We start from the raw sequence: 14,766 nt of genomic DNA on the forward strand, positions 1-14,766 counted from the left end.
GCTCGCCCGCCAGCCCCTCGGCGCCCGGCGGCGGCGGCGGCGGCGGCGACGGCCGCAGGAGGCGCCGCCTCCCTCCCAGGTGCGCGCTTCGCTCCCGGAGCCGCGGAACTCGGCGGCCGCCATGGCGTCCAACATGGACCGGGAGATGATCCTGGCGGATTTTCAGGTGAAGTATCTGGCCCTCTTCCCCTCCCACCTCCGACCTCGTGGGTTCCCGGTGCCAGAAGGGTGGTCTCTCCCCAGCGTGCGTTTGAGCACTGCCGTGGTGTGTGGTTTGGGCTTTTATACGGTACGTGGCTTGGGGTGTGTGCGCGTGGGCGCGCGCGCGCGGGCGCGCGTGTGGTGTGTGTGTGTATGTGTGTGTGTGTATGTATGTGCGCGCACGCGCGCGTTGTGAGCCATGGGGGAACGTGTAATTCATATGCTATGTTGAGTGTGTGTAGTCTGTGTTAGGCACGGCTTGAATGGGATTTTTAGGGTGAAGGGTGTTTTGCTATTGGGGTTATTGTGTGTGTGGACTGTGTAGTGTTTCTTGTATTATATGGGGAATGTGTAGAATTTGGGAGTATTACGTGTGGGGCTATTAAGTATGGGTGTTTTGGGTCAGGAGTTTTGGGTCGTTCCATGAGGAGAGCGTGTGCTCTATGCAGTGTGGGTATCGAGCGTGTAGTGGTGTGGGTGTGGTGTATTGTGTTAAGGGGAGAGTAAAACAGGATGATGAGGAGGTGGTGAGGGTAGCGGGGCATTGTGGTCGTTTTCAAGAAGAAATAAACGTTTGAGAGTTTCATGCTTTATTGGAATCTTTGGAGGGTAGGAAGATGAGGAGGAGGTAAATAGTTTGTGTATATATATATATACCAAAGTATCTTTGCAGAGAATTGACAAATTGCAGCTTGACAAATTACCAATTCAAATTTGCGGATTCCTCTCCCCTACAGATTTGAATTGTGTGGTTGATGTCCTTCTCCAGGAATAATTTAAAGGATAAGCAAAGGTTATTCCCTTACTGAACCCAACTGTAGTGAGACTAGCATACAAGTGTCTTGAAAGTGGAGCTGTATGAATCATGAAGACTTGAAGTTAGAACTAATTCCTTGTGAACACCGCTTTTGCCTTTTGATGTTTGGGAAAGAAGATATTGTAGTGATATATTTTTAACCATTCATTTTGGCATTAACTTAGAAGCTATGTTATGTATAGGCAGACTTTTCCCTCTTTTTTAACAGTCACCGTTGCACTAGATCTAGCATAGTAGGCAGTATTTTTCCTTACTGTGTAGTGTTTCGTGTATTACACGGGGAATGTGTAGTATTTGGGGGTATTAAGTGTGGGGCTATTAAGTATGGGTGTTTTGGGTCAGGAGTTTTGGGTCGTTCCATGAGGGTCTCTCCTTACTGAGACTTTGTTGGGCTTTTCTTCTCTCTCTGATTTTTTAAGTTCCTTATTTTTACAACTTAATATTCTGCTGGCCATTTCCAGAGTTTGATCTTCTGGTTACCCAGTGGTATCTGATATATTACGAATATGCATATATCTGAATTTGATTATACTGTAATTCCCAACTCAGACAAGAAGAAGGGTTATGAAAATAAAAGTTGACCACAAGATTTTGGTGTTTTGTAGGATTAAGATTGGCATGAGATTTTTTGTCTGTCTTAAATCGTTCTTCTTTTTCATTCTCCACTTCAATCTTTTATCTAATGTGAAATTCACTTGTGTGAAAAAGAGCTCTATATTTCTAGGAATAGTTTTATCCTGTTATAAAATTGTTATGTTCTGATAGGAATGGCTTTAGACAATAACAAAAGGTGTAGTTTAGTTCATTAAAAGCTTTAAGGTAATTATAACTTTGTTTTGATTTCACTAAACTTTTTACTTCCTCTAATAACTTGTATCTGCTTGCTGTCTTATTTTTTGTGACATTATGCTTACTGTGAACCTTATATTGGCCAAGGACAGGAAATTTAGGATTCTTGTACTCGGAGGCAAAGTAAGATTTTTTGACAAGCATTTGGGCTTTTATTTTGATCGTATTAGTATATTCTAATAAGTTTTTCTCTTCAAACCAATAGCAATGCAATGAACAGTTGTTTGCCAAATGGTGAGAGTTAATTTCATATTGTCACGTAGGTAAGAGGACAGTATTGGTAGAATAAAATTATTTAAAAAACTATGCACATGTTAAGCGCATTAGCCTTTTGTGTGTTTAGAAACCTTGTATTCCTCTTACAAATGATGATGCCAGATCCGTTTGCTTTTGTGGACTTAATTTTAAAATTGATTATTCTTCCTATTTTTTAATATTATGCAAAATTTTTATACGATTAAAAATAAGCATTTATCTAGTTATCAGAAACCAGGTAATGTATGTTAAAGATTGCAGCTCAAGACTTGGAATGTAAATACTTGGATGATACTGGTTTCATCTATAACTGGGCAAATCAGCTTCCCCAACCAAAAATGAATATAGTGACACTATAGTCTATTTACTTCATATGATTGTGAAAATTAATAATATTTTTGAGAGCTCAGTGCTGCCTTTGTAGAAAGGGACGTGATTTTTAAATGTGATTAGATTTTAAAAATAAATAAGTTTCAGATTTTGATAATTGCTAGATAATAGTTTCTTATAAATACAACGTCTAAGTATGGAAAAGGTTTTGGGAAGGATTTTTGTGTTCTCTTTAACTATTTCAACTCAATATATTGAGAAAAGACTTCTGTTGAAATCAGTGGAGGAGTGGATAACTATCATATGAGGTAAATAGAATATTATTTTGCTATGTTCACTTTTGGGTCGGGAAAGTGACTTACACAGTTGTAAAAGAAACCAGTATCGTCCAAGTATTCACATACCAAGTCTTGAAGTATAATTTTAAAAATAAATTACCTGGTTTCTTATAACTGGATAAGTAGTGGATGGAAGATTACAGCTCAGACTTAATGGGATGGGTTGGGGACTTTGTAGATGAGTGAGCTCATTACAAGCAAATATATTCCAAATGGTCTTCTAAAAGATTTTTCCCTCAAATAAAAGCAGCTCTCAATTAAAAAAATTTTTAAATTGTGGTGAAATACACACAACGTAAAGTTTGCTGTCTTAACTGTTTTTTAAGTGTCCAGTTCAGTGGCATTAAGTACCTTCACATTGTTCTTTAGCTATCACCACCATCCATCTCCAGAATTCTTTATCTTGCGAAACTTTAACTCTCTGCCCAGTAAACAATAACTTCCCATTCTTCCCTCTCCATAGCCCCTGGCAACCACCATTCTACTTTCCGTCTATGAAGATGAATATTCTAGGTGCCTCATATGAGTGGAATCATATGGTCTTTATCTGTTTGTGATGGGCTGATTTCACTTAGCATAATGTCCCCAATATTCATCCATGTTATAGCATGTGTCAGATTTTCCTTCATTTTTAAGGCTGAATAATATTCCATTTTACTATGTATATAACACGTTTTGTTTATCCATTCCTCTGTTGATGGACACTTTTTTCCCTGTTTTGGCTATTGTGAATCCTTAATGCTGCTATGAACATGAGTGTACAAATACCTGTTAAGAGTCCCTGCTTTCAATTCTTTTGGGTATATACCCAGAAGTGGGATTACTGGATCACATGAAATTTTTATTTTTCATTTTTTGAGGACTGCCGTACTGTTTTCCGTAGTTGCTGCACTACCAAAATTTTGAAGGGAGAGAATGACAGCATCCTGTTTAATAAACTATTTGCAAATTCAGCTCTCAGCAAATGAGTGTAGAATTTGGAATAGTCCAACAAAAATCAGCTTTAAATGTACATAGTGTTAGCATAGCATGTTACTGGTAGAGGAATGAGTAGAGTAGTACACCTACAGTTCTGGCTGGCCCGAGCCAGGAGGGGGTGTAAAGGAATTTCCTGGGTATAAAAAACAGGCAGGCATTGATGAATCATGAGAATTCTTTTTCTTTCTTAATGTCTTTTTATAACAAAGAGATGCATTCAGGTGAAAGTTCCAAATCTTGTTCTTTTTTTAATTGTAGAATTCTTTAACTCTTTTTTTTCAGGTTGAGGTGAAGAGCAAAAATCATTTGATCAAAGACACTTTTGAGATCATATTTGGTTTGCTTACAAATGTAAAAATAGTTATCCAAACAGAATTGCAGTTGCTATCAAATGATTTCAGTAATATTAGTTGTCTTTTACTTTGGGTCTAGATGAACGAAAATTGAGTCTTCTCTCTCCCTTAACCTTTCAATTATTGTCGTACCAAAGTCTTTTTCCTCTAAGATACATTTTTATAACATAATCTTTCTTTGGGAACAAAAAAGGTGGTGTAACCATTTTAGATTAGTCTCACTTGTTGGTCTCATATTTTTCTATTTTTATCTCTCTGTTACTGATAATATAGAGACATAGATCATAGTTCTATTCAAGTGAAGAAAAAAAAGGAACAGCCCTCACTAGTAGTAATATTTTCCTTCAGACTTTTTCAGAAACAAAACCTTATCTACCTTGCTAAAAAAGTATTCTTTCTGAACCTAGTTCCAGTGGCCACAGATTGAGTCCTTTTATTTCTTCTCTAATTTGGCATTGATTTTGAGGTTACTTCCAGTTATGTTTCCCAGACAACACAATTGTGCTTTTGTTTTTTACTCCTGGTCTTTCCAGCTAGTAATACCTTTGCTGCCTAAATTGCTTTATACATTTTCATATATATTGAATTATCACTATGGGACTTTTAAGTTTCCATTTGCCTATCAACTCCTCTGTGAAGCAGGGACTCTTCCATACACTACTGGTAAGTTACTTGTAAGTAGTTTCCGCCCCTTCGTAACACTTTTTCCTTCTAAATGAGGCTGTGAATCCCTCCTCCTCCTCTTCTTTTTTTCTTCCTGATTTGACACGAAGAGAGATCTTCTACAAGAGAAGATGCCAGACCCCGGGGGTAGAAATGGTATAGATCCAAATGGATAGGTATCCTTTGTGATGTTGTGAGGGACCAAACTAAATACCCATAAAATATCGTGTTTGTTTCTTGGGTGGGAGATTGAATACTGTGGCTGAAAGTAATTTTGTTAACACCCTTTCTTTCCTTTTTCCACTATCCTCTTTATTTATTAGAGGGACAGATCAGGTTGTTTTAGTGTTTGGATTGTTGGTCATTGGGAAAATAAAGTTTTGGCACGTGGAATAAACTTTAGTAGTGAGTGGTTAAGTGCGTGGACTTTGAGCTCAGATCACTTGGATTTAAATTACAGTTCTGCCATTCATTCATCTTGTGATCTTTGGCCATTCACTTCACAGCTCTTTGCCTCAGTTTCCCCATATGAAAAATGAGTTAATGCATGTAAAGTGATTAGAAGAGGTTTCTAACATAGAAAGTGTTCAATAAATTTTAGCTGTTATTTTCATTTTTGACAATTTTAAGGTACATACTTGTTCTCTGCAGGGGACTTCAGAGGTCATCTATTTCCAGCTTCTCATTTTTCCTTTTATGGAAATTGAGACCCAGAAAAAGGAAGTGACTTGTCTAAGGTCGTGAGTTGGTTTGAAACAAAGATTTTGTCCAGGTACACGTAAGAATGTTCATTTTTTAGCTTGTTTTGTCAGATAGCTGGAATTCTAGAGGAAAACAAGACCCATCATTCAGAAATTTCTCCAAATGATAAAACTTACACATAAAATAAATGAACAGTGCCTAGTGTATAGCAGACATGCTAGAAAGAAGGAAGTTGGGGGGTAGGTAGTGGTGGTGATGGCTGGCACTTTGTCTGGTCATTCCTAGTCTACCATTCACCCTAGTCTAGTGCCATGCTTCTAAGCTCATGAAAAGTGTTTAGCTTCGTTGAGTGTGGTGGGGTTGATGCCTGATTCCCAGACGTTTTATGGATTCTGTAGGTCAAGGGTCAGGAAACTGTAGCCTGGAAGCTGGCTGCCTGTTTTGCACATAAAGATTTGTTGGAACGCAGCCACACCCATTCATTTACCTGTTGTCTGTGATTGCTTTCTTGCTGCAGTGACAGAGGTGAGTAGTTGAGACAGAGACTTTATGGACCACAGGCCTAAAATATCTACTATCTGGGCCTTTAAGATATAGTTATTCCTCCCTGCCCCCAGTGAATCCAGTACTTTTCTTTCTAGATTTTAGTAACTGCAAAGTGCTAAAACATTTGGATGCCTCACAGGTAGCATTATATGATTACACCTCCATAGGAGGCAGTTGTTAGAGCATTGCGCTTAGGCAGACTAGAGCTCTGTTTTTTTTTTTGTTTTCCCTGTGGTTCTCAGAGCAAGTCATTTTATCCTTTCTGGGTTTCAGTTTTTCAGTCTATAAATGCAGATCTCCCTAGAGCCATATCTATCTGAAAACAGAAGACTGGGCTAGATAAGGTATTCAGAGTCTGGATAATCACTTGGCAGCAATGGGGTTGAGTACATTCAGTTATAATTTAGGTAATTGATCTAGACTAGGGTTCTGCAAACTACATCCTGAGAGCCAAACTACTGTCTGTTTTTGTCAATAAAGGCTTATTGGAAGACAGTCATGCATATTTATTTACATATTGTCTCTGGCCATTTTTGCCCTCAATAGCAGAATTGAGTAGTTGATTGCATGGCCTGCAAAGCCTAAAGTGTTTACTCTGCCCCTTACAGGGAGGTTTGCTGATCCCTGATCTAGATCAGTGGTTTTCACTTGTGGGTGATTTCTGTTCTCCGGGGGACATTAGGCAATGTCTAGAGACATTTTTGGCTCACACAACAGGGGGGTGCTACTGGCATTTAGTTGGTTCAGGCCAGGGATGCTGCTAACCGTTCTATAATGCCCAAGATATCCCCCTATAATGAAGAATTATCCACCCCAAAATGTCAAGAGTGCTGAAAAACCCTGATCTAAATCAATGGATCTCAGGGGCTGGCCCCGTGGCCAAGTGGTTAAGTTTGTGTGCTCCGCTTTGGCTGCCTGGGTTTTACTGATTCGGATCCTGGGCGCAGACATGGCACCGCTCGTCAGGCCATGTTGAGGCGGCGTCCCACATGCCACAACTAGGATGACCCACAACTAGAATATACAACTACCTACTGAGGGGATTTGGGGAGAAGAAGCAGAAAAAAAAAAAAAGATTGGCAAAGTTTTAGCTCAGGTGTTAATCTTTAAAAAAAAATCAATCAATCAATGGATCTCAGACTTTAGCTTGCATAAGAATAATCTGGAGGGTTGCCTAGTGGTTAAGTTCAGAGTGCTCTGCTTCACTGGCCCGGGTTTGGTTCTCAGGTGCACACCTAACCGCTCTGTTAGTGGCCATGCTGTGCTGGTGACCCACATACTAAAAAATAGAAGAAGGTTGGCATGGATGTTAGCTCAAGGCACATCTTCTTCAGCCAAAAAGAAAAAAAAAAAACAACAAAAAAACCTGGAGGGCTTGTTGAACCACAGGTTGCTGGATCCCACCCCAGAGTTTCCGATTCAGTGGATCTTGTGTGGGGTCTGCAAGTTTGCCTTTCTACTAGGTTCCCAGGTTATGCTAATGATGCTGATCCAAGGACTGCACTGGAGAACAGTTGATCTAGATGACTTTTGAAGTTACATCCATTCCAGTGGTTCTTTGATTTTGTGATCTTAAGTACTGTTAACATTTGTATGACTTAGGAAGATTGAGTATATGAGTATAGACATGATGTTCAGTAGAATGTGCTGTTTCATGACTGTGCCTTTGAACTCTTATTTTTCGTGTCCCTTTGGAAAACTTCATTTATCTTCCAAAACCTGAAGCCCACCTTTTGCTTATAATTTCAGTACTCTGTGCCCAGTTAGAGTTAATCATTTCTTCTTATATATCTTTTACATGTTTCTCTTCAAGTCTTATGTCAGATTGTCAGTAATCACTTTACATGTTTCTTTCACCTATCAGCAATTTGAGTGAACAACTGCCTGTGTCTTAACCATCTGTTCCTATAGTATCTAGTAAGAGGTGCTCAGTGAATATTTTTTGAAGGAATATTATGAGTATTGGCTGTTATGGTACAAATAAGTAGAATAAAATTGTAAATTTTAATGTATTTTTCAAGCATCTACCATTTGCTGACATAGGATTTTGAATATTAAAATCTATTATTGAGAGAATAAAAATTGGAGTATTTTATTGAAATGAGGGTTATAACCTCAAAGTGACCCATCTGTAGAGAAGTGCACAACACTTCCCCTCTGGTTTAGCTTTTATGGAGCACTCAGTAAGGTAATGTGGCAAAATATAGGACTTGAGCCTCTGGGGGATCAGAATTTGCCACCCCAAAATATGTCTCTTTGGCTTGATTATTTTTAAGGGCAAAGACTCTGAAAGAAACTTTGACCTTTCCTCTAACTGCCTGAAAGAATTTAAGATAAAAGGCCTGTCTCCCAGGACAGGCCATGACCATAGATAACTATGGTAGACTGGGAGGATCCTTGCTAAGCCTGTTTTTATCAAAGTTCTCTCTCTGGTCACAACGTCTGTAGATGGCCCAGCAAACATTTGTTTATCAGACGTTTGCTTTTCCATCTCCATGTGAATTGCCTTCCTGCCCTTTGAAGTCCCAAACCATTACCCCCAAACTCCTCCTTTGTCTTTAGCTGAAGATGATATTTAAGGTGGTGGCTTTGGCCATTTTGTCGAGTTACTCAGTTTTCCTGGGTTTCTCCCCTGTATACATGTTATTAAACTTTGTTTGATTTTCTTCTGTTATTTTGTCTCATGTCAATTTAATTCTTAGACCGGCCAGAAGGACTTGGAGGGTAGAGAATAGTTTTTCTTTCCCTACAGTCTGGCGATGAGGATGGGATAAAACTTTACTGGCTGGACCCTGCTCACCCCTGGACTACTGCAGCTAAGAGATCCTGGATCCCTGACAAGAGCCGGCAGGAGGTAAGAGTTCTTACCACGTAGGTCTCCTGGATCTCTGTGTGCAGGGTCCAATGGAAGTGAGTGGTGAGTTTTTTTCCTTTTCTAAATTTAGATTAGCAGGAGAAAATATTGGTGAAGCTAGCTTCTTGGAAACATTGTTTTATTTTTTTCCTGTTAGTCTGTCTCATGTCAGTTTAATTCTTAGACCAGTCAGAAGGACCTAGAGGGTAGAGGAATAATTCTTTCTCCCCTCCAAGGCCCAGAACTTCGTAAAATTTGAAGGCTATTACTGAATTGCTATGCGTCAATCACTCTTCCTTTTATAGTTTCACTCTCACTGTTTTTTAAGGCAGAAGTTTTAATTTCAAATCAAAATTGTTTGCCATGTTAAATCATTAGTCATAGATTTTTTTTTTTAAAGATTTTATTTTTCCTTTTTCTCCCCAAAGCCCCCCGGTACATAGTTGTATATTTTTAGTTGTGGGTCCTTCTAGTTTTGGCATGTGGGATGCCGCCTCAGCATGGCTTGATGAGCGGTGCCATGTCTGTGCCCAGGATCCAAACCAGCAAAACCCTGGGCTGCTGAAGTGGAGCGCATGAACCCAACCACTTGGGTATGGGGCCGAGTCATTGATTTTAGGGTGAGTTTGAGATAACTTCCAGAAGCAGTCTGGCAAAAATAATAGGGTAATTGCACCTACCTTTATACTTATTTGTGGTTATAGAGGAATAATTGAGATAGAAAGAATGAGATGTCAAGTTGTGGTAAAGAAAAGCACAAAGATTTGCAGGCTATGTGCACCTTAATGGCTTTAAAATTAGGTTCCAGTCACCTGGTTTTTTTTGTCTCTGCAGTTCACCCTGGTTCCTGGGATTCTTTAATGATCGAGCTGTAATAGAAGAGTGTTAGTGAGAGGAAAGCTTTGTCTCTTGTGCCCTCCTGGCTCCCCCCCCCTCCCCCCGCCCCCTTTCTCCCAAGGGAAAAGTAGTGGTTGGACTTGTTTCTTTTAAAGTCAGTTTTAGTTGTATTCTTTGGCATCTAGTTAAAGTGAGGTGGAGACACAATTGAGCATTCTTATTTTAGGTTTAATGGTGGGGAATAATAACATTAGCATCTGTCCTTTGATTGCTTTGTATGTGCCAGGTACTGTGCTACGCTCTTAACATCTAAGTTTTACAGTGACCTGTATATCCAGTGATAGAGTTCTCCATGGTTTCTGTGTGTCTTGTGAGCAGAGGCACTGACTGCTTTGGTTTTTGACTATCTTTTCAAGGATGCTTTTATAGTGAGCAGCCTTGGAAGACAGAGATAGTGTCTCTATCCCGAGCAAAGGGCAGGCATGCATAGTATCCATTTGAATAGATTTAGGTTCTCTAGGCTCCTTCCTCTTCTGGAACACAATCCACTGCCTGCGCAGGTGTCACTTGGCCTACTTTGCATCACCCTGTGGAAAATGGGACTGGGGAACTGCGTAAGGAAATGCTAATATTCTGACTACTGATATTACTATGAGTCATAATGTTCATTGTCTCCAACCCAGGAGTCTCGGTTTTCTGCCAGCACGCATGAAACTGGCAGGCTAACTTGTCAGCTTGCAAGTAGGATAAAATCTCAGATCCTTCACTGCTCTTAACAGTTTTGGCAACAAGGATGGGATGTTGACAGACACATGGCTTGCTGGAAGAGGAAGGGTGAGGGCCTCATGGGCTGGGTAACAGAATTTGAGGGAAGTTCATGGAAATTGGTAGCAACTGGAACATGTTTACCAAATTGTTAAGTGATTCTCTACTTTATTGCCTGTTAATAAGGAGGAATTAGGGAGGTGGTTGTAGACTGAGTATGAGGAAGTAGGTTCAAAGACAGCTGCCTGAACATTCCTCTGGGTGTTGCTAAGTCTCAACAACCCTCAAATTTCCTTTCTGGTAGAGGGAATTTTTTTTTACCAGTTTGCCAGTCAGACTCAGGTTCAGACTCCCCAATGAACGACAAGTACTAAGATTTGTCCTGGCTGGGCAGAAGGTTCTGCCTCCTTTGAGACAACATTTACACATGTGTGTGCACCTGCACTTGAGTGTGAGAGGAGACAAATTTGCAAAGCTGTTAGAACTTTCACTGGTTTGTCTGGGAGATAAGATCATGGGAGTACATAATGTCTTAGGGCTCAGCCCCTCCTTTGGAGGAAGCGTTATTCCCCACTTCAGTGTCTGAAGCAAAACTACTGACTCACTGAGGTCCTCAATTCGTAGAGGTTTTCCTAACTTGGGCTTGGTTCACCAGTGGTTCAGCTAAGCTGAAACTGATTGTTTCCACTCTTCTTCTGGGGCTGTTCAGCCTTGCACCAGCTATGCAGACTAATAATGGATGTGATTGCTCTGTTCAGTGGACAGAACTCAAGACTCTTCTTATAGCTCTTGCCAGAATTCTTTTTCATGAAACTTGTATTTCTACTGACCCTTGGCCTGTTGCCAATGGCCTAGCTATTTGGTCTGCCACTTGGAAACTATAGACTGGCAGATTAAAGAGCAGTTCTCTTTGAAGCTGTGAACTATGGAAACAAATTATAGCTGCTGATCAAACTGTCTGGATCACTCATGTAGATGCTCACATTAAGGGCCTGTTCTCTCATGAAACCCACTGGAATCAAGCTTCTGATAGAGCCTGCACTGCCTAGCACCAGCATTGTTGCCTGGATCCATCATCATATAAGATGTGACAGCGCATCAGCTATCATAAACTGAATGCAAAGTAAAGGACTCTATGTTTATGATGTGGAAGGTACCACTGCATGCAGACTTGTGACTCCTGCCAAAAGTTGACCTGTTTGTCACACAGTGAGAGAAGCCACGTTGCATGGGATGCAGCTCCTGCTTGGTTGGCAGATTGAATACATTAGACCTTTGACCTCTCTCTCTGAGGTATCAGTGGTGCCTTATTGCTGTTGACATGTTTTCTGGTTATGGTGTTACTGTTTCAGTCCAATTAGCTGACTGGCCACACCACTGTAGCCCTTGAAACTAATCTGTATTATGCTTTTGGGCTCTCTGGAGCATTTGCAGTCTGATGGTGGTACACTTTTTATCGCAGAGGCCACTCAACAGTAAGCTGATAGTCAGGATATCTGAGGGACCTTCCATGCTTTCTACCGTCCACAGGCATCTGGTATATGGATGAATGTTGAATGTTGGAACAGCTTCCTCCTTAGTAAGTTTGGTCACTGAATGTGGCTATCCCCAGAAAGGGATCATCTCATCTAGGTCGTTTCCTGGGTAATGATCAGGATGGAAGGGGTGGGATATAGCCCTTATACAGCCCTGTTTTGAAAATTCAGGTTTCTACCATGACCATTTCTAGGCATGATGTATCTTTTTTTCTCCTAGCAGCAACCCAGGCCTGTTGGTGTACCTTCTATGTGGTGACTTGCCGAAAGGTGGCCTAAGGGATTCGAACTTAATTCTGGTTCAGCCACCTGGATTCTCTTGTTGGGTTGAAATGGTCCTAGATCAGAAGGATAATGACCACTTAATTGAGTATGCTGCTTAGTGAGTCCCCCTGCAGTGGCCCATGTGGGTCAGTGGGGACCATAAATGGGTTTCTGTAGGTTTTATAAAAATTCTCTTGGGGTGAATGCCCCCATGGCCGAGTGGTTAAGTCCATGTGCTCCACTTTGGTGGTCCAGGGTTTCACTGGTTTGGACCCTGGGCGTGGACATGGCACCACTCATCAAGCCATGCTGAGGCGGCGTCCCACATAGCACAACCAGAGGCGCTCACAACTAGAGTATACAACTATGTGCTGGGAGTATTTGGGGAGAAGGAAAAAAAAAAAAGAAGATTCGTAACCGTTGTTAGCTCAGGTGCCAATCTTTAAAAAATGAAAAAAATTCCCTTGACCCTATTGCACCTGACATTTCCAGATGAAAGGCCTGATTGTGAGTAGGAGATGATTGGAAAAAAGATGAAGTCATAGCTGCTGGAATGGGACATATTGATGTCATGGCAGTGCACGGAAAACAACAATCTTGACACCTGAGGAGGGAACACCTTAAACCCCAGAAGTTTTGGGGAAGGGAAAGACATTAATGTTCTTTGTCTTTTGGAACCACACTTGAAGCGTTCCTCATGGAGGAAAACACCCTGCTGTAGCTCTTCTAAACTGTTGCAGTCACATTAAATTTAATTGACTGCTGGGTCTGCCATGCTCCATTAGATAGCTATGATTGCCATTTGATTCTCCTTCCCCTTAACCTTACTCAGAAGTCTATTGGAAACAGCAGGGGTTGGCCTCAGCTCCTGTACCTTCCTTGCAAAACACCAGTCAGTGCCTCCTGATGTCTACTCCACCCCCATCCCATACCCTTCATGCAGAGATTCTGTGGGGAAGATTACTGGTGGCCTGGACAAATGGAACAGTTTGGACTGACAGTCCTCTTCAGTCCTTTCAAAAACAAGGACTAGACTCAATTATTTGAAATGGACTGAAAACCCTAAGGCCTACCACTTGGCTGGGAGGCCATGTTGGGACACAGGTTGACAGTGTCTTCTAGACTGCTGTTGGTCCCACTTGGAAGGACCCAACAATTGTAAACAATCCTCTCTTTCTAGGTGCACTATCTCTGCCCTTAGGATTGTTTTTCTTATGTGGAAGCCAGTCATTACCTTGCCTACCTCTTGCACCTTTCAGTGTTTAAGGAAACACCACCAGTAGATCTTGTAGCCCTCAGATGACTGTCAAGATGTCTCCAAAATGAGGCTATCCTTGGTTTCTTAGGGAAGCTTCCCAGACTGATGACTGATTTGTTATTTATGTGCACCCTGTGGACCGTTATCTCCGTGAGGGAAGTCATTCAGTTAGAATAGGTGGTTCGAAATTTATTCCTGACATTTTAGCTTAAGTGATCAATGATACACCTTGGCCCTGGAAAGCATTCAGGTCAACCTCAACTCACTGACCAGAGTTGTTATGGATGATAAATTGCTTTGGACTTTTTCCTTGTGGGCCAAGGCAGAGTCTGTTTAAGTGTTAATACATCCTGTTGTTCTTGGATTATTGCCTTGGGCCAAGTAGAAAGGTTAATACAGAAATTTAGGGAGAAAGCCACCAGACTTTCTGAAGTAGACCTCGATGACTGGTGGAATTTCTTTATCTTATTTGGGTGTTGAACCCTGAGAAATATGGTTGAAATCAATGCTGAAGGTTAGCCTCATCCTGCTGCCTGTTGATAGCTGCCTTAATTAAATGCTGTTTGAGACAAATTGAATGGATTTAGTCCCAGCGTCTGTTAGATTAATCAGAGTGGCCTTTGGAGTGACATACTCCTGAGAAACTGTCAACAACTGGGATAGTTAGAAGTGAGGGGTGGATATGTTGGGAGATAATTCTCTTTGTGTCTTATATTTCTGCACATCTTATGAATAGAGGCACTGATTGTTCCAGACTGTCTTTTCAAAGGCCTTGTATTGTGACCAGCCTAGATAATGTCTCCTTCCAGACCAGAGGGCGAGTTTGCTTACAGCCTGAAAGATAAGATAAAGATTCTTTCTCCCTCCAAAGCAAAGGGTAGGCATGCTTACTGTCCATTATAAAAGATTCAAGTTCCCTAAGCTCAGGGTTCCTCTCATGTAATGTAATCCACTGTGTGTGTAGATGTCATCTGGCCCACTCTGTATTACCCTGTGGGAAATGGGACTTGGGAACTGGTGCAAAAAAAAATGCTATACTCTGGTTACTGCTATTGCTGTGAATAATAAAGTACTTTCTCCTTGACCTGGGAGTCGTGTGTCTTCGTCCAGCGTCCATGAAATTGTAACAAGTTAAATTATTAGCTTGCAAGTAAATAGAGTGAAATATTAGATCCTTCATAGTTCCTACCCCCCTGTAAGGTGAGTAATCCTTCATTTTAC

The 14,766-nt window shown here is 40.9% G+C and overlaps 1 protein-coding gene across 3 annotated transcripts in view; it reads left to right on the forward strand.

The window, feature by feature from the left end:
- FAF1 (Fas associated factor 1) overlaps window positions 1-14,766 on the forward strand; it is a 473,869-nt gene that overhangs the window by 6,800 nt on the left and 452,303 nt on the right. The window contains exons 1-2 of one of the 3 annotated variants that reach the window (XM_046660421.1): window positions 7-166; window positions 8,785-8,886. The exons of 1 other annotated variant lie outside the window; for it this stretch is intronic. In XM_046660421.1, coding sequence (XP_046516377.1) covers window positions 122-166; window positions 8,785-8,886 — 147 coding nt within the window. In that variant the 5' untranslated portion in view covers window positions 7-121. Of the gene's footprint in view, window positions 1-6; window positions 167-8,784; window positions 8,887-14,766 lie in introns of those variants that run through there. One more of the 3 variants, XM_046660422.1, reaches the window with a different exon arrangement.

This window comes from Equus quagga, chromosome 5, assembly GCF_021613505.1.
Source record: "Equus quagga isolate Etosha38 chromosome 5, UCLA_HA_Equagga_1.0, whole genome shotgun sequence".
Classification (NCBI taxonomy): Eukaryota; Metazoa; Chordata; class Mammalia; order Perissodactyla; family Equidae; genus Equus; species Equus quagga.